Source organism: Stegostoma tigrinum, chromosome 25 (genome assembly GCF_030684315.1).
Source record: "Stegostoma tigrinum isolate sSteTig4 chromosome 25, sSteTig4.hap1, whole genome shotgun sequence".
NCBI classification, from domain to species: domain Eukaryota; kingdom Metazoa; phylum Chordata; class Chondrichthyes; order Orectolobiformes; family Stegostomatidae; genus Stegostoma; species Stegostoma tigrinum.
In genome coordinates this window covers 45663439-45691091 of record NC_081378.1, presented here as the reverse complement: position 1 = coordinate 45691091, position 27653 = coordinate 45663439, and the positions used below count along the sequence as shown (strand labels likewise).

The 27653-nt window shown below is 43.5% G+C and overlaps 1 protein-coding gene across 1 annotated transcript in view; it reads right to left on the bottom strand.

The window, feature by feature from the left end:
* Positions 1-1331: 1331 nt before the first annotated feature.
* The window catches only part of LOC125463302 (solute carrier organic anion transporter family member 1C1-like), a 46410-nt gene continuing 20088 nt past the window's right edge, over positions 1332-27653 (bottom strand). The window contains exons 10-15 of the mRNA XM_048554425.1: positions 26996-27191; positions 24443-24608; positions 20715-20893; positions 14874-14938; positions 6978-7095; positions 1332-1766 (exon numbers count right to left, since the gene is read on the bottom strand). Of these exons, the coding sequence (XP_048410382.1) occupies positions 1541-1766; positions 6978-7095; positions 14874-14938; positions 20715-20893; positions 24443-24608; positions 26996-27191 (950 nt within the window). The 3' untranslated portion in view covers positions 1332-1540. The remainder of the gene's footprint in view (positions 1767-6977; positions 7096-14873; positions 14939-20714; positions 20894-24442; positions 24609-26995; positions 27192-27653) is intronic.

Genomic DNA, 27653 nt, shown 5'->3' with positions numbered 1-27653 from the left:
CTATTGACATCTCTTACAATGTTTGCCATCCCTATTCCCCTTACCTGTCCAAGCTCAATGGATACCAAGCTCACGACAACTATTTCCACCATTTCTTTCAGCTGTTTCATGGATGCTTCGGTTTAAGCATCTTTAAAATGGAGACCAATTAATGACAGAATCCTTACAGTGTGGAAGCTAGCCATTCCGCCCATTGAGTTGACACCAAGCATCCAAAGGGCATCCCAACCAGATCTCCGCCAACCACCCCACCCCACACACACACCACCGCTCTATTCTTGTAAACCTGCATTTTCTCATGGCAAATCCATCTAGACTGCACATCCCTGGACACTATGGGCAATTTAGCCATAGCCAATCCAACTGGCCTGCACATCTTTGGACTCTGAGAGGAAACCGGAGCACTCGGAGGAAACCCACACAGTAACAGAGAGAACGTGTAAACTCCGCACAGACAGTCACGCAAAACATGGAATCAAACCCAGGTCACTGGCTCTGTGAGGCAGCAGTGCTGACAACTGAGCCACCATACCACCCAGAAAAAAAAATGATTTCAGAATTTAAAAAAAAATTTAACAAATTAGTAACAATGCAAAGGTAAAGTACTTTGAATAACCAACCCAAAGTAGTTATCAGAGGCCATCAGTCATCTGTCTTGGATGAGAGTATGGCCCTTTGGGGCCAAGACAACTTCTGCTTTTCATGGTCATCATCCAACTTTCTCCATTCTGGCTGGCAAATGGCAGGAGCTAATAGTGACTGGACTCTGCCCTAAGTGCTGCTATAAAGGGTGAGATGTGCCTGCAAAGTTGTTAAGTATCAAAAGTAGATCTTGCCACTTAAATGATCTGCCAACTTGCATTTCGAGTGGCTATGTATAATAACTTGCCAGGATTCAATTGACAGAAAACATCCAAATGAGGTTGCCCTGAGGCAACATATAGAAATACTGTGACCTAGAATATGTCAAATAGTTAAGGATTCAGGACAAGCATCAGTTAGCTTTGTGAAGCTGAACAATGCAATGTTGGTCCATGATCTACAATGTTGAGTAAAAACATTCAAAGACAACAGTCTGCATTCAACCAAGTACCTGAGTCAAGTGGCTTGCAAACACTGGGTGAATTTGTGGGGCACTTTAAAACATGCCACATTTTCTATGGCTAGTAAAGCCATTCGTGGTACATGGGGAGCTGATGACTAGCTGAGCACCAGTTTTGAACTACTGACAAAGGGAAGATCCCAAATTCGAGACTGGTACTAGTTTTTTTTTTAACATGTGTTTGTCACAGCCACAATAATTCATTGAGAAAAATCACAGTGAAAAGTACTTGATCTCTTAAACAACTTTATTCCCTCCTTAGACATTTATTTAAAAGCACAGTTAGTTGACAATTTAATATAAATCTAGGAAAATTCTTTTCAAAAATCATGGTTCTTAGATTTTAATTAAAAACAATCTTTTGCTTTCTTAAAATGTTTGACTTAAAAATTGGCAATACTCTGACTTTCTCTTTACACATGGTAATGAAGTTCTTTCTCAAGCATTTGATTCTTTGTCTGGGTCACTGTTGGCTGTTTTGACTGTGAGGTCTCCATTATCAGACTTTTGGTCCTTGTCCTGTTCAGGTATCATTTCAGTACCACACTTAGTCTCTGGGTTCGGGATCTTAGCCAGAAAATGTTTTTTCAATTGCATTAAGATAATAAAAAACACCAGCATGCCAACTCCACGCATTGACACTTGTAAGCCCAGAAAGATATGCCTGTATAGAATGGAACAATACGAAACAAGGCATTAAATCACTTAGGGACAGAATCTTAACCCACACGGGGAGGTGGGTTTGGGTGTGAGCAGGGTGCTAAATCTCCAGAAAGTGAAATTGGTTAATATCTAATATCATCCATCATTACCAGTATCTATAACATGCAGAGAAATGTCTTTTGGTTGTGTCAAGCCATAAGAGGGTTTGAGCGAGATGAAGAGTCAAAATAGGATGGGGCATTGTTTTCCCTGGAGTGTCAGAGGCTGAGGGGTCACCTTATAGAGGTTTATAAAATATGAGGGGCATGGATATGGTGAATAACGAAGGTCTTTTTTCCAGGGAAGGGGTGTCCAAAACTGGAGGAAATAAGTTCAAGGTGAGAGGAGAAAGATTGAAAAGGGATCCGAGGGGCACCTTTTTCACCCAGAATTTGAGCGTGTAACGAGCTGCTAGAGGAAGTGGAGAAGGTGGGTACAATTACAACTTGAAAGGCACTTGGACAGGTACATAAACAGGAAGGGTTTAGAAAAATATGGGCAAAATGCTGGCAAATGGAACTAGCTCAGTTTAGTTCATCTGGTCGGCCTGGACGAGCTAGACTGAAGGCTCTGTTTCCTTGCTAAATAACTCTGACAGATGGCAAAGGAATGATGTTCTGAAGCTATCAAAGCACAGACCTTAACTAATACTCTAGAGTTGCAGTTTCAAGCAGTACCATGGCAATTGAGGGAACTTAAATGCAATCAATTAATAATTTGGAATAAAGTGCTAGTCTCATTAATACTAATAATGAAATGTTTGGATTCACATAAAAACTCAACTCATCAACATCCTTAAGAAAGAACGCTGCCAATCTCACCCATTCTGGACTCCATATGACTCCTCAGATACTGCAGCAGTCCATGCTCAAATTCAACAAGATAAGGACAATGTCCAGGCTTAGGCTGACAAGTGGCAAGGAACACTTTTTTTTCTTTATTTATTAATGGGATGAGGGTGTTGCTGGCCAGGCAGCATTTATTGCCCATCCCTAATTGCCCAGAGGGCAGTTCAGAGTCAACCACATTGCTGTGGATCTGGAGTCACATGTTGTCCAGACCTGGTAAGGAAGGTAGTTTCTTTTCAAAAAGGACATTAGTGAACCAGATGGGCTTTTCCGACAATCACCAATGAATTCATGGTCATCATTAGATTCTTAATTCTAGATACTTTTATTGAATTCAAATTCCACCATCCCCAGAATGTTATCTGGGTCACTGGATTAACAGTCCAGCAATAATACCACGAGGCCATTCCCTCCCCCATACCACACAAATGCCAAGCAATGGCCATTGCCAATAAGAGACAATCCAATCACTGCCCTTTGACATTCTGAGTGTTACCATCACTGTATTCCCCACTGTCAACATCCTGGGGGCTATCATTAACCAGAAACTGAAGTGGACTTGTCACATAAACATGGTGCCTTCGAAAGGAGGTCAGAGAACTCGGAATACTGTGGTGAATAACTCACCTCCTGACTCCCCAAAGCCTGTCCATTATCTACAAGGCACCAGTCAGCAGACTGATAGAATAATCTCCACTTGACTGGATGAGTGCAGCTTCAACAACACACAAGAAGCTTGATGCCATCCAGGAGAAAGCAACCCACTTAACTGGCACCACATCCACTCCCTCCACACTGATGCTCAATGGAGACCTCTCCCCTTGCCTGAAGTATGGTGGCTCTCGGGTTAAATCACCACCAGTCATCTCTCTGTAATGAGAGAGCAGCCCTACGGTCTGGTGCAACTATGGTGACTATGGTTGGAAGAGAAAATCAGGAAAAGACACAAAGATGCAGTTGTGTGTGTACTATGGGATACCAACTGTTCAGGGAGGGATCGAGAATCAAATTTCAGAGAAATATAACAATAATAAAGATAGGAGGGTATCTTTACTTACCAAATATTAATTGTAAGAGTTTGTGGCCTAGGGTGGGAAACAACTTTTTAACGTGCACATACTTATTTTTCAGTCAGTACACAGAAAGTGAAAAAAGGGAGGGAGCTAATAGTCAGAAATGAACCCAGGAAGGTGGAAGCATAGCAATAGGGGATCCTTCTGGAGATCAAGACCATAACTCAGTTAGAAAAAGTGAAGAGAGAAAGAGTGTTACAGTGGCAGAGAGAGAGAGATGGACTGTTTCAGAGGCTTGTTGCACTCTTCCTCAGGGTAAAGTGATTTCCAATACCCTGTCAGCCACTTTTCCCTGACTTCATCTTCATGCACCTTGTGCTGTGCTTCCCTGCTGTCGTGGCAGCAGATGGTGCAGAGTAACACCATCAGCAGTGACCTTTTCCTCAGTCACATTCCACACCAAATAACAGAAAGATGGACACAAATCCGGCTGGGAGAAAAGGAGATCCCCAACGCACAGCCAAAATAAAAAAGAAATCGATGATTGGCTCCCTCAAGATGTGAATCAGGAGCTGTGGGTTGTTAAGGAAGGTCACTGCTGACATCGGGTGTCTCCCTGAAATGAGGACTCCTTCCTGACAGATCACATGGCCAGGCACCGTCGAAGGCTCTCAAGATGCTCACCACCTGTCCCCAGCCGGGCACTCTGACTCTCCTGAATAATATGCACCCTCTTCTCCTTTAAGGCAACAAAAACCAGTGTTGTGAACGTATGGAGAAGAGGGAAGCTAAACTTTTGTGAAGAGAGGACGGCGTGGAAAGGGTGTGATAGGGCAATAGAATTTACTATTATAGAATAGTATAGTCCAGTGTTGCAGTCTCACTGTGCGTTGGTCTTCCAGTGGGACAGTCTTGTTGTGGCTGTGAGGTCTTCTCTCAATGTAGTGGTCTTCCTTGTCTTTGGCATCCAGGTACACTGACCTTCATGGAGTATTGCAGACATAATGGGCTGAATGCACTCCTTCTGTGCTGTGAACATCTACTAGTCCATGCTTCTTCAGTGAAAGTGAAAAGTGACCTTAAATCAGCATTGCAGAGAAATAGACAGGGAAGACTGCCCTGCATTAATTATCACAGTGAAATAGTCCAGGATGAGTGCCCTACAGACAGCATCATGGTGAAATAGTCCTTGCAGAGTGCCCTACAGTCAGCATCGTGGTGAAATAGACCGGGATGAGTGCCCTACAGTCAGCATCATGGTGAAATAGTCCAGGATGAGTGCCCTACAGTCAGCATCATGGTGAAATAGTCCGGGATTCATGCCCTACAGTCAGCATCATGGTGAAATATTCCTTGAGGAGTGCCCTACAGTCAGCATTATGGTGAAATAGTCTGGGATGAGTGCTCTACAGTCAGCATCATGGTGAAATAGTCCTTGCAGAGTGCCCTACAGTCAGCATCGTGGTGAAATAGTCCGGGATGAGTGCCCTACAGTCAGCATCATGGTGAAATAGTCCAGGATGAGTGCCCTACAGTCAGCATCATGGTGAAATAGTCCGGAATTCATGCCCTATAGTCAGCATCATGGTGAAATATTCCTTGAGGAGTGCCCTACAGTCAGCATTATGGTGAAATAGTCTGGGATGAGTGCTCTACAGTCAGCATCATGGTGAAATAGTCCAGGATGAGTGCACTACAGTCAACATCATGGTGAAATAGTCATTGAAGAGCGTGCTACAGTCAGCATCATGATGAAATAGTCCAGGAAGGGTTCCCTACTGTTAGCATCATGGTGAAAGTCCGGGAAGGGTTCCCTACAGTCAGCGTCATGGTGAAATAGTCAGGGATTTGTGCCCTACAGTCAGCACCATGGTGAAATAGTCCAGGATGAGTGCCCTACAGTCAGCATCATGGTGAAATAGTCCAGAATGAGTGCCCTACAGTCAGCATCATGGTGAAATATTCTGGGATGAGTGCCCTACAGTCAGCATCCTGGTGAAATAGTCCAACAAAGTTTCCTTACAGTCAGCATCATGGTGAAATAATCCAGGATGAGTGTGCTACAGTCGGCATCATGGCGAAATAGTCCTTGAAGACTACCCTACAGTCAGCATCATGGTGAAATAGTCAGGGAAGGGGTCCCTACAGTTAGCATCAAAGTGAAATTGTCCAGGATGAGTGCCCTACGGTCAGCATCATGGTGGAACAGTCCTGCATGAGTGCCCTACAGTCAGCATCATGGTGAAAGTCTGGGAAGGTTCCCTACAGTCAGCATCATGGTGAAATAGTCCAGGATGAATGCCCTACAGTCAGCATCATGGTGAAATAGTCCGGGATGGGTTCCCTACAGTCAGCATCATGGTGAAATATTCCGGGATGAGTGCCCTACAGTCAGCATCATTGTGAAATAGTCCGGGATGAGTGCCCTACAGTCAGCATCATGGTGAAATAGTCCGGGATGAGTGCCCTACAGTCAGCATCATGGTGAAATAGTCCGGGATGGAAGCCCTACAGTCAGCATCATGGTGAAATAGTCCGGGATGGGTGCCCTACAGTCAGCATCATGGTGAAATAGTCCGGGAAGGGTGTCCTACAGTCAGCATCATGGTGAAATAGTCCGGGATGGATGCCCTACAGTCAGCATCATGGTGAAATAGTCCGGGATGGGTGCCCTACAGTCAGCATCGTGGTGAAATAGTCCGGGAAGGGTGCCCTACAATCAGCATCGTGGTGAAATAGTCCGGGTTGGGTGTCTTACAGTCAGCATCGTGGTGAAACGGAGACCAAGAAGCCTTTTAACACTGAAACTAAAAAGCTGCAGCCGTCGCTGGGTAGAGATTATGACTGGTTGCACTCTTCCTCTGGACAAGGTGGTCACACCCAGGAGTGGCAGTCATGTTCTGGCCTGGCAGTCGTCCTCAGTGGAGGCTTCCGGCCTACCATTGAGCGGCCTGGCATTGTCGTCTTGTCCCCACTACATCTTCAGGTTATTTCAGTCATTCTTAAATCAGCTTTCACCGAACCCAGGTTCACTGAACTGTGATGAACTTTGTCTTAATTTTACTTTTTAAAATTATTATATGTGACTTTTATCATTGATGAAGGCACTGTAGTGGAGCAACTTTAAACATTTTTCATGTCAAAGTCCATATGATAATAAATTTCTATTCTGTTTCGTTGCAGTATTGAGAGTGTGAGCGTTGAGGCTGTTCAGATGGGGATGCGCAATGCCTGGGGAGAGGGAGGGAAATGAGTTCAGAGGCAAGGGTGTATTGTCCCGAGGAGTGCTGTGCAGGAGCATACGATTCTTACCTGAAAGTATCAGAGTTGTAGATCCTACAGGCCCCTCGTCCCCCACATCTGCTGATTCCCCATTTCAGGCAGGTTTTGTCAATCAAAGCTCCAAAGTAGATAGGAGCAGGAATTCCAGCTGGAACAGGAAGAAGAGATTACTCTCGATCATTATTCCCAGTCATATCCCATTTCCATAATAATGCCAAACAGAAAATTGTTCTGCGATCAGCACTGCAGTGAAGTAGTCAGGGAAGACTGCCCTGCATTAATTATCACAGTGAAATAGTCCAGGAAGAGTGCCCTGCAGTCAGTATAATAGAGAAATAGTCCAGGAAGACTGCCCTGCGATCAGCATCATGGAGAAATAGTCCTGGAAAAGTGCCCTGTGGTCATCATTGTGATGAAATCGTCCAGGAAGAGTGCCCTCCAGTCAGCATTGTGGTGAAATAGTCTAGGAAGAGTGCCCTGCAGTCAGCATCATGGTAAAATAGTCTAGAAAAGTGCCCTCCAGTCAGCATGGTGGTGAAATAGTCCAGGAAGAGTGCCCTACAGTCAGTTCTTGTTGAGCAAAGCAAGAGCAACATTACAAAAAATTTGTATGCTGAGTGGTTGAAGTCTTGAAGTTATGGAGTTGGAGAGATTTTATAGCAGGATTCAGAGAGGCACAGGACTCGTGAGGGAGTACTTGGGCCCCAGCTATTGTGATCTAAAAAAAGGGTCAAATATAACATTTCCGCATTTGTTGACAACAGGAAACATAGTAGGATTGATGGAAGATGCAAGGAGACTTCAAGGTAATTTTGATAAGTTGAATGAGTTGGTAAATGTGTGACAGATCCAATATAACGTTGCTGAATGGGAAGTGTACACTTCAGTGCGAAAACAGAAAGGCATGATTGAAATGGTGATATATTAGGAAGTGTGAATGTGCAGAGGGATCTGGGTATCCTAGTACACCAGTCAATGAAAATAGACGGACAGATGTTGCAAGCAATTAGGAAGGTATGGTGTTGTGACCTTCATTGCAAAAGGAATTGAGTTCAGAGGTGGGGATATCTGACTGCATTTAGAAGGGGCCTTGGTGAGACCACATATGGAGAATTGTGTGTAGCTTTTGTTTCCCTACCTGAGAATGGGTATACTTGTTACAGCGAGTGTGCAAGGGAAGTTCGCTAGACAGTTACCAGCAATGGCAAAACTGTTACAAGAGGAGAGGTTGGTTTCATTGGGCCTGTATTCAGTAGAGTTTACAAGGATGAGAGGGAGCCCTGATTGAAATGTATAAAATTCCAACAGGGCTGGACAAAGTAGAGGCAGTGAGGATGTTACCCTGGCTGGGTGAGTCTTGAACCCAGGTTCACCATCTCAGGATACAGGGTAGGCCATTTAGGGCTGAGATGAGGAAACATTTCTTCACCTGAAGGGGAGTGAACTGGTGGAATTCTCTACCACAGAGGCTGTGAAGGTCACATCACTGAAAATATTCAAGAAAAAGATTGACAAGTTTTTTTTAGATTTTAAAGGCATCAAGGGAAATGTGGAGATAGTAGGAATATGGCATTGAGATCGACAATCAGCCACGATCATGTGGCATGGTCGGGAAGATTTGAGTGGCCTACTCCTCCTCTCCATATTTTTAAACAGGTTCATTTTCACAATCACAGATTTTGACTTCCCCATCTCACATCTCTGTGCAGTCCTGCCATGGGCTATTTTTAGAAGCTCATTTTAAATGTATTATGCATGCATGTGTGGAGCCTCATAACCTCTCTCGCGCGGCTGAATTTTTCTGGACCTAATGGAATAGCTGATTTGTTTATCACCTGGAGGAAAACGGGAACATTCAGCCTCATCAATTTCAGACAATGCCTTTCTCCTTCTCCAACTTAGATGATCATAAGTATAATTCACAAATTTAATCTTCCCCTTTGTTGCTCTCATGTTATTTTGTTTACAATTAATGTTAGCTAAGCTTCAGGACTGTTTAGTATCTTAAAAGCTATACATGGGCGGTGAATAGGTAAATGAAATTCTGCTGATAGTCATACATTTAAAGCCAACGTGGGCTGACTGGCCATTTCCTAAGTTTTAAGTTCCACAAAGCAGCACTGAGCTATACTGTTGATTGCATATCGTTTGGATCAAAAGGAGTCAGAGTTCAAGTGATGCAGGTGACCATCATAAGTAGATATTTGGTCATGAGGCCCTATCTCTGAACAATGAGGTGTGAGTTCAAGTCTCATCTGTTCCAGAGGTGTGTAATAACATCTCCGAGCAGGTTGATGAGAAAATATCGACACCTGGTCACAAGCATTTAGTTTGGAAAAGTAAGAACTGCACATGCTATAAATCAGAAATAAAAACAGAAATTGCTGGGAAAGCTCAGCAGGTCTGGCAGCACCTGTGGACAGAAATCTGAGTTAAAGTTTCAGGTCGAGTGACCTTTCCTCAGAACTCTGGGGAATAATCACCGGGCCTGAAACTTTAACACTGATTTCTCTCCACAGGTGCTGCCAGACCTGCTGAGCTTTCCCAGCAATTTCTGTTTTTGTCACCATTCAATTTGGAATGGGAAACTGGAACTTTGCTGAAGTTACAAAGGAACAGCTTACCTATATAAGGGAAAGTTCCTTAGGGGCTGCTGGGAACAATTTCAACGTTGAATGCCTCTGAAAAAAGAAATGGGTGGCTGACACTTTTCATTTTGGATTCAGCACGACAACCACAAGAATACCAAATTTTAAATGATCACAACAGTTTATACAACAGGGCGATAAAGGGAGGTTTGAGGGAGCTTTCAATTCCAGGTTGCTTCACCACAGTAATGCCTTGGCCAATCAAAGTTGCCTTGCAATCCATTTGGAACCATTTTCTGCTGTAGGGTAAATTGTAGTTATTTGAAATATGGCATTCTTGTATTTGTCTTGATGAACACAAGATGAAAGAAGTTCACTGACATCTCCCTCTTCTTATCCAATATGTATCGGATATAATTGCACTGAGATCAACACAGTGTGGCAGAGTACATTGCATCGCTACCTCTGGCAAGTGAAATGGAGCCAGGCTGCTTTACAAACTCAGGTTGAATCAATACGCATTTGTTACTATTTATGAATTTATAAACCTCACGCCAATTCATCTGACATTGCCATGTGAAACTACTGAGTAGAACACACACTCCAATCTCACTGAACTACAGCTCATCACAGAAGGTAAAAGTGTGCATATGGCACTGGGTCCAGCCTCCCCTTAAATTCACTCGTTGCCTGTTAGCAGGCGCATAGACATTCTGTGTGTTGTGGCTGGCACTGGCAGCGAAATGAGGAGACACAATAAACCAGTCTTTGCCCCCTGCATGATGCTGAGGACTGACATCACTACCTGTTAAATTTCTGATAGCCTGGTTGCTGAAGGAGGAGACCAGAAGCCAATCTATACTCAGAATTTGGACTTATTAACATGCTGAAACATTACTTATCTATAGCTCCTAACTCTACACATCAGTGGGTTGCAGTGAGTGTTTGACAACTTAATGTTGATCATTATAATTGTAAATACTTGAGCACGTGTAGCTGTGCATTCAGCTGCCTAGGCCACAGTTCCCTCCCCAGATATCTCTACCTCCTTAAATGTTACAATCTTTGATCACGGACACTTATCATAATATCTCCTTATTTGTCTCACTGTCAAATATTACCTACTAACACTCCCGAGAATCAGTGTGGGATGTTTCAATTTTATACATTCTACATAAATGCACATTGTTGCTAATCTATACAGCTATTCGAAGCGGTTGAACCAGATGATTATCCTACAGGTCATTTTGGGATGAAGAAATTCCGTTAGTTGCTTTGTCATAATTGTGGGGATGACAAGAATGATAGAGATAATGGCATTAAGGCATTGAGGCTAAAGTCACTAAAATAAATTGTGCGATAGCTCAGCGAAGGTGACGGTGATCTGCTGTCTTGAGCCACTGCAATCCGTGTGCAGTAGGTACACCCACACTGCTGTTCGGGAGCGAGCTCTAAGATTTTGACCCAATGACAGTGAAGGAGAGTGTATCTGGTTCTATGTCAGGATGGGGTGTGGCTTAAATTGGAAATTTTGGCGATCCCAGATATTTGCTGCCTTTTTTTTGTTTAGGTGGTAGAGGTCACAAGTTTGGAATGTGCTGTTTAAGAGCCTTGATGAGTGTTACAGTGCATCATGTCAATGGCACACACTGCGTGGACTGCTTTATCCTGGATGGTGTTGAACCTCAAGTGTGGTTAAAAGTGTAATCATCCAGGCAAGTAGTGAATATTCCATTACACTCCCAATTTCAGCCGCAAGAATTATTGATGAGCTTTGAGGAGTCAGGAAGAGAGTTACTTGCAGCAGAATTCCCAGCTTCTAATCTGACCTTGTATTTGTAGTTATCTTTGGTCCAGTTCCGTTTTTGGTCAATGATATTGCTAGTGCGGAGTACAGTGAAGGTAAGGTAATATCATTGTAATGGGGTGATGGCTGGATTGTCTTTTATTGGAGATAGTCATTGCCTGGCATTTATGCAGTACAAATATTACTTGCCATTTCTTAGTCCAACCCTGAATATTGTTCAGGTCTTGCTATAGTTGGACACAGACTGCTTCTGTATCTAAGAAGTCACAAATGGTGCTGAACATTGTGCAGTCAGTGTACATCTCAGATTCTGACCGTATGATGGAGGGACGTTCATTGCTGAAGCAACTGAAGATCTAGGACACCACCCTGAGGAACTCCTGCAGCGATGTCCTGGAGCTGAGATGATTTATCTCCACCAACCACGACTGTCTTCCTTTGTCCCCAGTATGAATCCATCTCGTGGAGAGTTTACCTGCTGATTCACATTGCTTCCAGTTTTGCTAGGGCTCTTTGAGAAAGTTGTTACACCTTCCAGACCATTGAGCTCATTAGAAAGAGACAACTGTGTAATCTGAAGGTCACCACACCTCAGGGGAGGGAGATGTTGAGAAAGATAACCTCAGTCAGTGCAGTAATTGAACCTACATTCTTGGTGTTACTCTGTATTGCAAACCAGCTGTCGAGTCAACTCAATTAATTGACCCCCATGTCCTTGGTAACATACAGTCAAATGCTGCTCTGATGTATTCACCCTCATCTTCTGTCTTCAATTCAGCTTTTAGTGCCCAACTATGGGCCACGGTTGTAAAGAGGTCAGGAACAGAGTGATCCTGGCAGACACCACACTGAGCATCAGTCAGCAGTTTATTGTTGAGTAAATGCACCTAATAGGGTGACCAACCATTCCTGCATCAAGAGGTTGGTTTGATTTGTCCTACTTTTTGTGGATGTCCTTTTCTTCGGATATATGGGCAACTTTCCACATTGCCATGTAGATGGCATTGCTGCATTGTTGCTGAAATAGTTTGGTTGGGGGCACAGCTACTTCTGGAGGTCAAATCATTGTCTTTGCAATATTAAATGTCTTCAACCATCTCATCATCTCATGTTGAGTGAATTGAATCAGCTCAAGACTAACATCTATGATGCTGGGGACCTCAGGAAGAGGCTAAGATGGATTATCCACTCGATTCTTGTGACTGAAGAGGTTACTTCAGCCTCACCTTTTGCATTAACATGCCTGGCTTTTACATTTTTGTGGAACTGTCTTCTCCAGTGAAATGTCTAATCACTAACCCCCATTTACAACTGGGTATGGCAGGTCTGCAAAGTATAGATCTGACACCCCATCCCATTACTGCATGCTGCTTCTAGTGTTTGGCATACAGATAGTCCTGTTTGTAGCTTCATCAAGTTGCCATCTCATTTTTACGTTACGTCTGATGCTCTTGGCATGTCCTCTTGCACTCTTCATTGAACCAGGAATGATCTGCTGGCTTGACGGTCTTGGTAGAGCAGTGTTATGATAGCCCATGGGTTAATAATCTGAGGTTACAGATTGTGTTTGAGTACAGTTCTGCTGCTGATAGCCCACAGCGTGGTTTGCTGGATAGCCCTCGTCTTGGGGTGCTAGGTCTTTTTGAAATCTCTCTCATTTAACACTAGTCCTGCCACAGAGCATGATGGGGTATCCTCAACTTTGTCTCCACAAGGACTGCAGGATCCCTTAGAACTTGGTCAGCTCAGTCTAACTGATGCTGCTCAGCCATCTGTAGGCAATTGAAATCCCCCACCCAGGGGACATTTGGTGCTCTTGCCACCTTCAGTGCATCTCCATGTAGCATTCAACATGGAAAGTATGGATTCATCAGTTGGAAGGAGATGGGCACAGCTGAGGGTATAGTAATCAGCAGAAGATTTCATTGCCCATATTTGACTTGATGCCATAAGACTTTGTGGGGTCTGGAGATGAGTTGAATGACTTCCAGGGTAACTTTTCCCAACTGTATGCCACCATTCCACCGCTGCTACTAGTATGTCCTGTCAGTGGGACAGGGCAGATCCACACGCTTGTAATAGCGGTGTCTGGGACCACGTGCAAAGTATGATTCAACATCCTGGGGTTACCACTGACCAGAAACTGAACTGGACCAGCCATGTAAATACTACGGTTATGAGAGCAGTTCAGAGGCTAGATATCGTGGGGCAAGTAACAGACCCTCTGACTCCCCAAAGCCTGTCCACAAGGTACAAGACAACAGTGTGATGGAATACTCCACAGTTGCCTGGATGAGTGCAGCTCTACCGACACTCAGGAAATTTGACACCATCCAGAACAATGCAACCTGCTTGATTGGCATTGCATCAATGAAATTACTAGCCCTCCACCAGCACTGTGTACCATCTACAAGATGCACTGCAGAAATTCACCAAGACTCTTTAGACAGCATTTTCAAAACACATGACCACTTCCATCTAAAAAGGGCAATGGCAACAAATACATGGGAACACCACCATCGTCAAGTACCCCTCCAATCCACTCACCATCCTGATTTGAAAACATATCACCATTCCTTCACTGTCGCTGGGTTGAAATCCTGGAATTCCCTCCTTAACAGCTTTGTGGGTCTACCCGCACCTTGGGAACTGCAATGGTCCAACAGGCAGCTCACCTTCACCTTCTCAAGGGCAACCAGGGATGGACAGTGGTTGCTACCAATCCTATCCAGATCCCATGAGTAAAACATTCCGCAAGTAGATTATGTCAGGATGTTGCTTGACTAGTCTGTGGGGCAACTCTCCAGTATTGGCACAAGCCTCCGGAGTTTAGTAAGCAGAGCTTACTAAATACTCTTGTTATTTTGAGTACCTTGGTCAATGCTGGACAATCTATTCACTTTCATTTCTTTCTTTAGACGTTGTGACTGTATGTCACATCTGAATGCCTTCCTGGGCCATTTCAGAGGGCATTTAAGAGTCAACTGCATCTGCATTATTTCCCAACGTGACAGTGCACCAGATGGGTTTTCAGGAACATGAACAATAATTTTATGGTGACTGTTAGGTTAGCTTCATTTACTAATTCTCGTGCATGTCTCTGTTTAGCTTGTCCTAGGATGGGGACTTTGATTGGGACAACACATCCATCCTAGGACAAGCCAAACAGAGACACGCATGAGAATTCCTAGAAGCATGGCATTCCAACCGGAATTCCATCAACAAACACATTGATTTGGAGCCAATCTACCATCCCCTGAGAAAAAGAACAGGAAATGACATCACCAACACAGGAAATGACATCACCAACCCAAGGAAACCTAACCAGATAAATAGAAAGCGGGACATAACACCAGCGCTTCGTCGGAGGCTCACTGATGATGTTACCTAGCATGGTGACGAAACGTTTGAAAACTAACCTTCCAGATCAGTGAGCAAACTCACATCCACAACAATGTCTCCCTATTGCCCAAGGTTTTCAGTCAAACCACTGATTTATGGAAAAGTAATGGAAGTGAAGAAGTGACTCACCAAGTGTTCTTGCTATCAGGGTGTGTACACCTATTGCCAATGATTTCAGCTCCGGCTTGTTGCACCTAATAATAAAGGAGGAAAGCATTGCTCTCAATGTCTAGGCAAATGCTCGCAAGAAATATACACAAGAGTATTTTACTGGGTTAAAAAAAGTGCACAATATTCAGAAGGATGGGGTGAGTAGAATGCAAGAACATTATTTGGACAACACTTTAAAGAGATTTTATTCGGCTCACTTTAAGGCAACAAATATGTAATAATCAGCAAATCATCACAATAAATTACAGAGGATACGCAAAAAGGAAAACTCCACTAAAAATAACAGATTAGAAATAATGAAGATCATACAAGTTCTCAATCTCTAGTTATTAAAAACATTGTACAATGAATTAGTTCAACAAAATATCAACATGAGGCTTTCTTGTCTGTCACCCACAGGCAAAGTGTTCAGAGATACATTGGTTGTAATTTTGCCTGTAATGCAAGCTTGTTAGATAGCAGCATGTATCAAAAAATTGACTTCACAATATTAAAGCACTGAATCTAATGACCTCTATCTGATGAAAACGCAAAATCTCTCAAAATTCCTTTGAGAATGTAGATCGTGACCATCAGAAGTTGCTACAAGATGAATTTAAATAGTGTAAGGATCAGGGTTCACAATGGATGGCCTTAATAATAGAACACTTGTCAAATTGAAATTCATGGGCTCTTTTCAAGTTCCTTGTTTTTTTTCCCCCCACCCCTCCAGACTAGTGAGTCAGGGAGCTTTGGTGAACATTTAACACTGTGACTCAATACAAAGAGAAAGTTAAACTATCTTTTTCCCAATTTCTCATCAGGAGCTGCATAAATTCCACAGAGGCCAAGTACAAGTACCACTTGTGGGATTAGGTTTACAGTCATATTTAGAATGACAGATCACTCTATGTACCCTCTACAAATGACAAACCTGTTCTGAACAATGATGAAATATACTGATTTCATCTGTAGCCACCACACCCCCCACCCCCACCCCGCGGCTGTGTACAAGGCACAAGTCAGGAGTGTGATGGAATATACCTCATTTGCCTGGATGAGTGTCGTTCCAACAAACACTAAGAAACTTGACATTATCCAGGTTAAAGAGGCTTGCTTGATTGGCACCACATCCAATCCCTCTGTCACTGATGCTCAGTAGCAGCAGTGTGTACCATCAACAAGGTGCACTTAGACAGTACCTTCCAAACCCATGACCACCACAAGAGGACAAGGGCAGCAGAAACATGGGAACATCACCACCTGAAATTTCCCCTTCAAGCCACTCACCATCCCGACTTGGAAATATATCGCCATTCCTTCACTGTGGGTCTAAATCCTAGAATTCTCTCCCGAAGGACATTGAGGGTTTATCTACATCATGTAGGTTCAAGAAGGCAGCTCACCACCATCTTCTCAAGGGCAACTAGAGATGGGCAATGAAAAGTACTGGCCAGCCAATGACGCTCAGACCCCACAAGTAAATTGAAAAAAATACTACCCTCTTGTGCTTCCTAAGAACATGCTTTGCTAGCCACTATTAATTGTCGTGCCAATAGCCACTTAGGCTTCCAAGCTCTGCACTGCATCTCTAAACATCAACTGAAGACTCTTTATAAAGACCATCTCTTTGATCAAGTTTTTATTGTCCCCTCAAATATCTTCTTCAGATAAAATGTAGCATACCCTGGAAAGATTTTTCCATTTGAAGGTGTTGTATAAACATGAGTAACTGCGATTGTGGGGACAGTGATTTAATAAGAGCTCAAATTAAGAGATTACAAGAAATGCATTTTCTTTTAATAGGTGGAAAGAACATGATCCAGGCAGCACCATTTCTGCATGTGGAGCTGAGTGTAACATTCGTGAAAACAATTAAAAAATGCAAATGATATGTTGGCCTTTATCACAAGGAGATTAAATGCAGAAATAAAGATATTTTGCTTCCATTGTATGGAAGCTTGGTAAAACTGCACTTGGAGTACTTGAATCTCTGAGGTAAGAGAGGCGATAGTTACCATTAAGCAAATGCAGTGGAGATTCACCAGACTAATCCCTGGGATGGCAGAATGATCCTGAGAAGAAATTGAGGAGACTGGGTCTGTTTCTCCAGTGATTAGAGGAGAGTGAAAATTAATCACAGAAACCAACAAAACATTTGAGGGTTGATGCAGAAAGGCAGCTCCCCTGACTGAGGGAGTCTAGAACCAAGGGATAGGGTCTTGGAATAAGATGCAGGCTATTCAGGATGGAAATGAGCTGGAATTTCTTCACTTAGAATTTTCTTCCTCAGAGGGCCATGAAAGCTGTTGATTATATGCAAGATAGAAATGGATAGATTTCTAGATATTAATGCCATCAAAGGTATGGGGATAGTGCAGGAAAGTAGCATTGAGGTTGACCACCATCCATGGTCTATAATGGTGGAACAAGCCAGGGGATCAACTCTGGTTCAATGAAGAGTGTAGGCAAGAAGGACTTGTAAAGATGAGGAGTTAATCTGGTGAAGCTACAACACAAGACAATGCCACACAGCATAAGCAGCAAGTGATAGAGAGAGCAATGCAATTTCACAACCAGCAGATCATATCCAAGCTCAGCAGTCCTGCCATATCCAGCTGTGAATGGTGGTGAACAATTGAACAAGTCACAGGAGAAGGAGGCTCTACAAATATCCTTTGCTTCAATAATGGTGGGGGGTGTAATGCAAAATCGGTGCAAAAACTTTTGCAACAACCTTCAGATAGAAGTGTCAAGTGGATAATCCATCTCGGCCTCTTGTGGACACCCCCAATGTCATACAGCCTGGTCTTTAGCCAATTCAACTCATTCCATGTGACACCAAAAAATTATGCAAGGCACTGATACGACTAAGGCTACAGACCCTGACAACATCCTGGCAGCAGTATTGAAGACATGTGCTTCAAACTTGTCATGCTCCTAGTCATGTTCCTCCAGTACAGCAAGACACAGGTGTCTGACCAACAATGTGAAAAGTTGCCCAGATACACCCTGTGCAAAAAAGTAAGTTAAATTCAACCTGGTCAATTCCCCTAACCCAGTCTACTCTTGATCATCAGTAATAAAGGGGTGATTAACAGTGCTATCAAACAGGATTTACTAAGCAATAAACTGCTAAGTAATGCTTAGTCTGGGTTCACACAAGGCCCCTGGCCTCATTACAGCCTTAGTTCATACATGGAGCTGCATACCACTGATGAGGGAAGAGCAACTGCCTTTGATACCAAGACAGTATTTTACAAAGTCTGGCATCATGTCAGGTAATTCCTATCTCTAAGAGAATCTAACCGTCACCCCTTCAAATCCTTGATAGTCAATGGCATTACCGTTGCTGAGTACCTCACTATCAACGAGTGAGGGTTACTACTGACCAAAAAATAAAGTGGACTAGCCATATAAATGTAGTGGCTACAAGAGCAGGACACAGGCTAGGAATCTTGCAGCATGTAACTCACCTCCTGACTCCACAAAGCTTGTCCACAAACTACAAGCCAGAAGTCAGGAGTGTGATGGAATACTCCCCACTTGCCTGGATGAGTGCAGCTCCAACAACACTTGAGAAACTTGACATCATCCAGGACAAAGCAGCCCGCTTGATTGGCACTACCTCCACAAGCACCCACTCCCTCCACCATTTAGTAGTGCACACTGCTGCTATCTACAAGATTCACTGCAGAAATTCACCAAAGCTCCATAGAAGCACCTTCCAAACTCAAGACTTCTTCCATCTAGGAGGAAAAAGGCAGCAGATAAACGGAACACCAACGCCTGCAAGTTCCCCTTCAAATCACTCACCATTCTGCCATGACTGTTCCTTTAGCAATGCGAGGTTAAAATCCTAGAATTCCCTATAGAACAGTATTGTGGGTCTATCTACACGAAATGGACTGCAGCAGTTCAAGAAGGCAGCTCACCACCACTTTTTCCAAGGGCAATCGAGAATGAGCAATAAAAGCCACCATAGCCAGCAACATCCACATCCTATGAATGAATAAGAATATATCTGAGGGGGCTGAAGGGCCACTGCTGCTATGTCACTTTGAAAAATGTGGACTAACTCTGACTGAGATAGCCCAGAAATAGTGGTCACTTTTGGGAAAAATGGTCCTTTTTTGAGTATTTGGCATAATTCAAAGACAACTGCTGAACAATTAGGACATTGAAACGTCAGGGTTTCTGATTCCAACACATAATGACTAATTGTGAAAATAAACCCATTAAAAATGAGATGGGTTTTCAAGGGATACCTCCAAAAAATGATGAACTGCAACTGAGTTAGTGTGAAATCCAACTAGTCAGGTAAGGCCAGAGAAGCTCACCTGCCTCTTTTATCCAGTCTGGCTCAGAGATGGGCAAATACTGCTACCTCAGGTAGTGCTAACAGTAACAAAACATAGCAAACTTGGATTTAGACTGCAAAGTCACAAGAAGAAAAGATTATAATCAGCCAGCAATGACCTTCTAGACCGGAAACCATATACAGTCCCCACTTATTAGATGTGATTATTCAGTCGACAGTGGAAGTGTGAGTGTCAATGAAGGCAATGTCAGCAAACAGTGCAGTTTTTAGCTCTATCTGAATTGGAAGAGGGGTTCGATACTTTGTTAAGCAGACAGAAACACAATGGTATCTTGCAAATTCAGCATTTTCCAGCTCTTAACAGCGCAATCTCATCATTAAAGCATCATTTCACTACGTTCTCCACACAAACCATGTCAATGCATTACTGGGACTGATCTCCCCTGTGGTGGAGAGCTCTCTGCTCAAAGCAAAGCATAATTAAATATTTCCATTTCCAAATTTTGGTGGAACTTTGAAAATGCGGTCAGGAAAATAAGTGCTGACAGTGCTCGGCAGATCAGGCAAAATTTGAGGGTGGGGTGGGACAAGCAAAGGCGTGAAGAGGGGTGGGGGTAGAGCAGGCAGAGTGGGGGGGGGAAGTGGGGGTGAGGGGAGAGAGAGGGGGAGCAGAGAGTGGGGGGAGAGGGGGGGAGACAGGGGATGGAGCAAGAGAGAGAGAGGTGAGACACAGAGGGCTGAGAGAGGAGGCAAACGGGTGTGGGGTATGATGGGTTGGTGCAAGTGAGGGTGGTGAGGGTTTGCGGGGGGTGTGAAGGGGCAAAAGGGAGTGGGGCGAGAGAGAGTAGGTAGGGAGAGACAGAGGGAGCGAGTGTGCGAGAGTTAACTTCACAATTCAATGATAAATCAAACATGCTAATGAATGGTCATCATCACAGAATCATAAAATCCCTACAGTGTGGAAACAGGCCATTTGGCCCATCATGTCCAGGTGGTCCACCGAACAGCATCCCACTCAGACCCACCCCCAACCCTATCCTTGTAACCCTGCATTTCCCATGGCTAATCCCTGGAGACTATGGGCAATATAGCATGGCCAATCCACCCTAACCTGCACATCTTTTGACTGTGGGAGAAAACCAGAGCATCTGGAGAAAACCCATGCAGATATGGGGTGAACGTGCAAACTCCACACTGAGAATTAGCCTGAATTTTGTCCTTCTCTCTGCACATAAGCTTCCACTGTTCAGAGTTTTGGTTTTGATTTCAATTTCAGCATCTGCAGTATTCTGTCGATTGTAAAATGGCATGAAGAATTTTTTGAATTGCTTGGAAAAAGTGCGACTTCTAACACACTATAAACAGCCTTTGTAATTGACTTCCAGGGTGCTTGCAAATGGTTAGTATTGGGTTGAAAGAATACATGGCTGTCTGTCTTAACCATGGTAACAGTTGTGGCGACTGTACAGAAGCTAGAGAAAGTTGCAGAGAAATTTTACCTGAGTAATATCATGAAACCAGGAACTGCTCCAAAACTAAAAATTAAAGCTGTGAGCACAGTGACAGCCATGAAGTAGCGGAAAGATTTTTCACAATCATCTCCCCTTGCGCACTGCCCCAGGTGGCTAGAGGAATTCCCAGCAGTCAATGGAGAAATGCAGCTGCAGTTGTGGAAAACCTGCACGAGTGGGAAAAGAGACAAAGCCCCATAGAGTCAGTCTGGATTCACAAGGAGCTTTCTATCTGTCATATTGTGAACGTTTGAAGGATTAAAGGCAAAATCTTCTTCAAGAAAGCATTGGGGTCCAAGGCAAATGAGGAAATATTTTCTGTTCTACTAACATTCATCAGGTTCCATGAATTAGGGTCAGTTTAGTTTTGTACAATGGCAACACTTTGCAAATTGATGAATTTGCAAATTCACCAAAGATCCTCAACAGTGCCTTCCGAACCCACGGCCACTTTCATCTGGAAGGACAAGGGCAGCAGATACATAAGAACATCACCGCATTCAACTTCCTCTCCAAGTCAGTCATCATCCTGACTTGGAACTGTATCGCCATTGCATCACTTTCGCTGGGACAAAGTCCTGGAATTCCCTCCTGAAAGGCATTGCAGGTCAACCCACAGCACATGGAATGCAGCAGTTCAAGAAGGTTGCTCACTACCACCTTCTCAAGGACAACTAGGAATGTACAGTAAATGTTGGCCAGCCAGCAATGCCCTTATTCCACAAATGAACAAAAAAAATTAACTGATACCTACAGATACCCTACCTCAGTGCAGTGGGTTCAAAACGGGCTGGTCAAGGAGGAGGCAGAGTCAATGTTGCTTCAGGCGTTGAGTCCAAAGTTACAAAATTTGTTATACTTTAATTCTAAGTACTGCTGTACATGGTAATCATAGATATAACAATCTCTGGGAATAAGATAGCATACGGATGTGAATGTATGAAGAAGACAGATTAACTTTTAATGCAACTCTAAGATCAAAGTGCTACTTATGCCCGGTGAAGTTCAGCTGTGTGACATCATCAAAAGGTTGCTCCAGGTCCCTGAAGGCCTTACACAATGAGTATCAGATACTTTTGCATATTCTTATTGGCAAGGAAGCTTGAAAAATACATTTATAAATTTACTTGTTGGGGCTGAGCTCAGCCCTGAACTATCACTCCCTCTCTGGTTTCAACTTGAAATTTGCTTTAAAGGTATAATAACATTGTCAAACAAAACCTACATATTTAAGAATATGACCTTGGTACAGGAAATCCACAAGAAAGGATCAAAGGGCAACTTCATTTAACAGTATGAAGGAAGCAGGGCTGGCAAGATGAGGTGGGTTTGGAGGCACAGGTAAGGCAAGGGTAAAGCTACCACTCATCTTGTTTATTGTCCTGTGCCCAGTTTTGACCCGTTACTTGAACTGGACTCCTTGTCTCTGAAAGTTTTTTTGAACTTATCATACTTGCAGAACAGCCTATGCCCTCTAGTTTCTTACTCTTCTGGACAAAATAAAAAGAAAATTGGTCATAGTTCCAATCATTCCTTTAGAAATTCTAGAAACAGCAGTCATATCACCTTCTTTGTACTGCTGAGGCCATATAAAATTTTGGCCAGACAGCATTTGGAAAATTGTGAGCAGTTTTGGGCCCCGTATCTAAGGAAGGATGCGCTGGTGTTAGAGGGAGTCTACAGGAATTTGACAAGAATTATCCTGGGGATGAAAGGCAAATCATATGAAGAGCAACTGAGGGCTCTGCGTATGCAGAAGAATTTGGGGGTGGGGGGTGGTGGTCATTGGCAGTGGGATCTGATTGCAACTTACAGCTTACTGAGAGGCACGGATTGCATGGATGTGGAGAAGTTTCCACGAGTAGGAGAGACTAGGGCTCGAAGGCACAGCCTCAGAGTGAAGGGATGACCTTTTAGAACCGAGATGAGGAGGAATTTCTTCAGTCAAAGGATAATGAACCTGTGGAATTCATTGCTGCAGAGGGCTGTGGAGGCCAAGTCATTGAATGTATTTAAGAGAGATGGATAGCTTCTTGATTGATTGGAATCAAAGACTGTGAAGAGAAGGCTGAAGAATGGGGTTTAGAACAGCCATGATCAAATGGGCTGAATGGCCTTAATTCTGCTCCTATATCATATGGCCTTATGGTACACTGCTGCAGTGTTCAGTTGTTCATTGTTTCACAATGCGTGCCTGGCAAGAGCGGGGAGAGTGTGACTTGAGCACCCGGAGATGGACAGCCAGCATTACCTAGAAGAACGGGAGATGTGAGTGCCTCTGGCCAAGTGGTTAATTTCTGCTCCTATTTCATATGTTTGCATGTTCACTGTACGAGAATAGCCTGGGTATGATTACTGAATAGGATGTGAAATTGTGAGCAAACAGTTGAAAATTTGACAGTAAACACTTGAAGCATGCAATAAGACTCTTGTGTAGGCAATTAACGTGGGCTGTGTAATCCCTGCATATCTCCAAGGCATAAAACACACCAGGAATGAGAAATACCCAAATTATAAAAATAGCACGTAATTCAATGTATAGATTCAATAATATTTGACCTAATTATTGTGGATACAAAGTGGAGTATCAAGTACTAGTTCTGAAATTTGGACCATGGTAACTGAACTACAAATCATTGCATGTTACAATGATTCACTGTAATGTTAGTGTTCACTCTGCTATCATTGCACAACTTGAAATATCAGCACGTGACACCCTCTGAACCGACCGGAAATATTTGGTTAAGGCAACGCAGATCATAAGAGAGTGGGACAGAGTGAACAAAAGCAGCCTGTTTCAATTGCCATGGAATCAAGCAGAAGGGGACAAAGGACTAAAACAGAAGGAGAAATCTGTTTGCAAAGAGATTTGGGAAGCACTTGAATTTAATTGCAAGGGTTACAACTGAGGCATCAGTATCAAAGATGAGAATGTACAAACAGTTGAAAGAGAGCATATAAAAGTGAAAATAACAGATAAGTGTGGTTGGAATAGGTTTTTTGTGTTTGGGGTGCAAATGTTGACACAATTAATGCTGAGGTGCTGTTGTTGGACTGGGGTGGACAAGGTCAAAAATCACATGACACCAAGCTATCATCCAACAGGAACAAAAACAGAAGTTGCTGGAAAAGCTCAGCAGGTCTGGATGCATCTGTGAAGATAAAATCGGAGTTAATGTTTCGGGTCCGGTAAGATTTATTTGAAAACACTAGCTAATGGACCCCTACTCCTTCCTCGGGTGTAATGGGGAAGAGGAGGTATACCGACACAGAATTTATAAGCAGAAAGGTAACAGCCCTAAATATGGCTCGCCAACAGCCTCCTGTTGAGTCTTTAATCAGGCAGAAAGGAGATGCAGGTTTCTATTGATTAAAATGCAAATCCCAGAATTTCTTTCAACTTAGCCCTGAGATAATTGGAAGTTTTATCAGTGTATACAAAATGTGACATCTCACGTCAGACAATGCATTTTAGGTGTGAGGCCTTGTTTCGAATCTGTGTGTGTTTTAACCTGGAGTCAGACTGGTTTTAATTTTTTTTGAACAAAATAGAATGTATCAGCAAATACACAAACATCTTAGATGAAATACTTCACTCTGTGTGTGTGTGTTGGACTGGAACTTTGTGTGTGTGATTTTTGACCTTGATACAAGTGGTTTGCCCGAATGGCGTGTTTCTGTTTTGTAATTGTAGTGTGGAAATCAAAGGCTCTTACTGTATTCTTCCCTGTTCCGGTAGATGTTTTGCAACCAGCAAGGCAGGGTGAAACAAACGTGACACCATTTCCAGCACAAACGGGCTCCCACTGTGTCAGTGAGCAGAAGCAGCCAGTATTACAGTCATGGTTCAGGCCACTTCCCTCGTAGGAGACCTGTGCAGAGCTGAGAAAACAAGGTTCATACAATCACACAGCAGAGGTGGTACTTAGCAGGCCTATTGTACCAGTGGCACTCTCACTCACTGTTGCTCTTTCCCCATGATCTTACAAATTCTTTCCCCTTCAAGTATTTTTCCAGTTATCTTCTGGAAGTTCCCACTAAATGCACTTTCAGCACTCTTTCAGGGAGTGCAGAACAGACTACTTGCTCTACTTAATATCTTCTCATCTCACCTCTAATTCTTTTGCCAATTTACATTAATCATACAAAAACTACAGTGCGGAAGCAGGTCTTTTGGCTCACCGAGTCCACACCCACCCTCCAAAGAGCATCCCGTTCTGACTCAACCCCCTATTTTATCCCTGTAATCCCGCACTTCCCATAGTTTACCCACCTCGCCTGCACATCCCTGGACACTGTGGACAATTTAGCACAGCCAATCCACCCTAACCTGCACATCTTTGGATGGCGGGAGGAAACCCAGAGGTAGAATGTGCAAACTCCACACAGACAGTCGTCCAAGGTTGGAATCAAACCAGGATCCCTGGTGCTGTGAGGCAGAGTGGCTACCCACCTGAGGCACCGTGCCACCCTGATATCAAAGATGGTTAGAAATAGTTTCTCCCTATTTTCTATCAAAGCCCCTCAATTTTCACAAGATTGCAGTGAGAGGCATCCTGGATTAGTTAAGCAATTTTATGCAGCATACTGCCTCAGCCTTTTTTTTAAAAGGGGAGGAAATTCCACTTGAGGCACCCTCAGAAATGCCCAGATGGACTTCATTTTGGCTGTTCTTTGATTGTACAGAGGTATAAGAGGAATGTAGATCACACCCTGTTTTGCACAGCAGTCAGTTTCCGCAAGTTAAAAGTCCAGGCAATCACTTTGACAACTGCTGCCAAAACATACATACATGAGGGAAGTGTGATGTGAGGGTATTGAGAGGGTTCTGTGCCAGATTGGTTGGTGCCAGGTAAGGATGTTGGGGGGGGAGGTGGGGGGGTGGCGAGGTTATATTTGGGGGTTGGGTCCAGCAGAAGGATTGGCTACCTGGGGAGTTTGCGAGATGTACGTACACAAGGGATCTGGTTATTAGTTACTCAGGACTTACATGACGCATTTAATAGGCCAACATCTTCGTTAATTATTATTTTACTGATTTTGTTGGAGCCCTCCATTTAAAATTGGAGACACTCCAGGTGCTTGGAAATTGCCCAGTGCGAAATTCAATTTCCTTGGGCAGTTCCTTCAGAATATGCTCCATTGGGAATTCCACAGGGTCCCCCTGTGCCACTCCTATCTGCGTTGGAATAACAACTGTCTGGCCAGCAGAAAATCCAAGCCTTTGTTTCCTAACCATCTTAAACAGGGAGCTACGAACACAAATTAACGAAGGTTACACCCGCAGAGACAGAGATAAAACAGACAGATAAATGTTAGGAAGCTCACAACAAGAGGGCAGATTTTGTTCTTTGAGTTTGAGGTTGTGATCCAACTCCTAGGGAACCATGAGATAGAAGCTATGGTAGAGGTACAAGCTGGAAAGCAAGAGATCTTGAAGACCTCAAAGCCAAGAATACCATTTCTATGACGTTTGTTTGGATTGCTGTTTTTTCTTCCATTTTAAGCCACCTTTAAGATCCTTGCAGAACCTCCAGATCCACGGGGACCCTGGTCAAAAGCCTTCTAATCAAGGAGGAGGAAAACCAAGCATGCTGTCTCCTGCCTACTGAAAGCTCAGTCCCACTGAGCATAGTCCAAGTTGGGCTGGGAGAAGGGAAAAGTGAAGGGAAGGAACGAGTCCCTCTGTGTCCAGTTCTGGTCATCCAGTTGTAGGAAGGATAATAAGCTGGAGAGGGTTCAGAAGAGATTTACCAGGACGTTGCCAGGCATGGGAGGTTTGAGTTACAAAGAAAGGCTGGATCAGCTGGGACACTTTTCACTGGAGCGCAGAAGGTTGGAGAGGAGACCTTACAGAAGTTTATAAAGTAATGAGCGGCAAGATAGAGTTAATGTTAGGATAACGGTTGGGACTTTTCCCTCGGCTGGGAGATTTTCAAGACGAGGCGACACATTTTTAAGGTGAGAGGAGTGACATTTAAAAAAGACATGAGCAGCAATTTTGTTTTTACACAGAGAGTGGTTTGTGTGTGGAACGAACTTTGTGAGGAAGTGATGGATGTGGGCACAGTTACAATGTTTAAAAGAAACTTAGACAAGTACATGAATAGGAAAGGTTTGGAGGGATATGGGCCAGGAGCAGGAAGACAGGACTAGTTTAGTTTGGGATTATGTTCAGCATGGACTGGTTGGACCGAAGAGTCTATTTCTGTGAAGTACGACTCTATGATTCTGAATGATTAACAACATCCAGTAAAATAGCTACTTACCCCTCATAAGAGACAGTTAAACCAGCCACTCGAGAGTTCTCACAGCCCATTGCAAAAAACAAAAGTGTTAATAACCAGCCCAGAAGACCAGTTCCAAGGACTAACTTCGCTGCTTGAACAATATTCAATTTGAACTTTTTCATCACAAATCCTCCCAAGAAAAATCCAAGGCACACTGCAGGGATATTTATGAGACCTGGATGAGTAAAGAGAGTGAATCGTCAATGCATTTCAGGTTGAATGAGTAAAATATACAGTCTTGTCCTATATTTCAAAAATAACAGGTTGCCTGTTTATAGAGGTTTATAAAATCATGAGGGGCTTTGATAAGATGAGTTGCCAAGGTCTTTTCCCCAGGGTAGGGGAGTCCAAAGCAAGAGGACAAAGGGTTAAGGTCACAGGGGAATGATTCAAAAGGGACCTGAGAGGTAAGTTTTTCCACACAGAGGCTGGTGCATGTATGAAGTGAGCTGCCACAGGAAGTGGTGGTAATTACAATTAAAAGGCATCTGGGCAGGTACACGAATAGGAAAGGTTGAGAGGAATATCGGCCAAGAGGGACTAGTTCAGTTTAGGAAACTTGGTCAGTATGGACAAATTGGACTAAAGAGTCTGCCTCCATGCTGTGTGTCTCTATGGTTCAATTTAACACTGACAC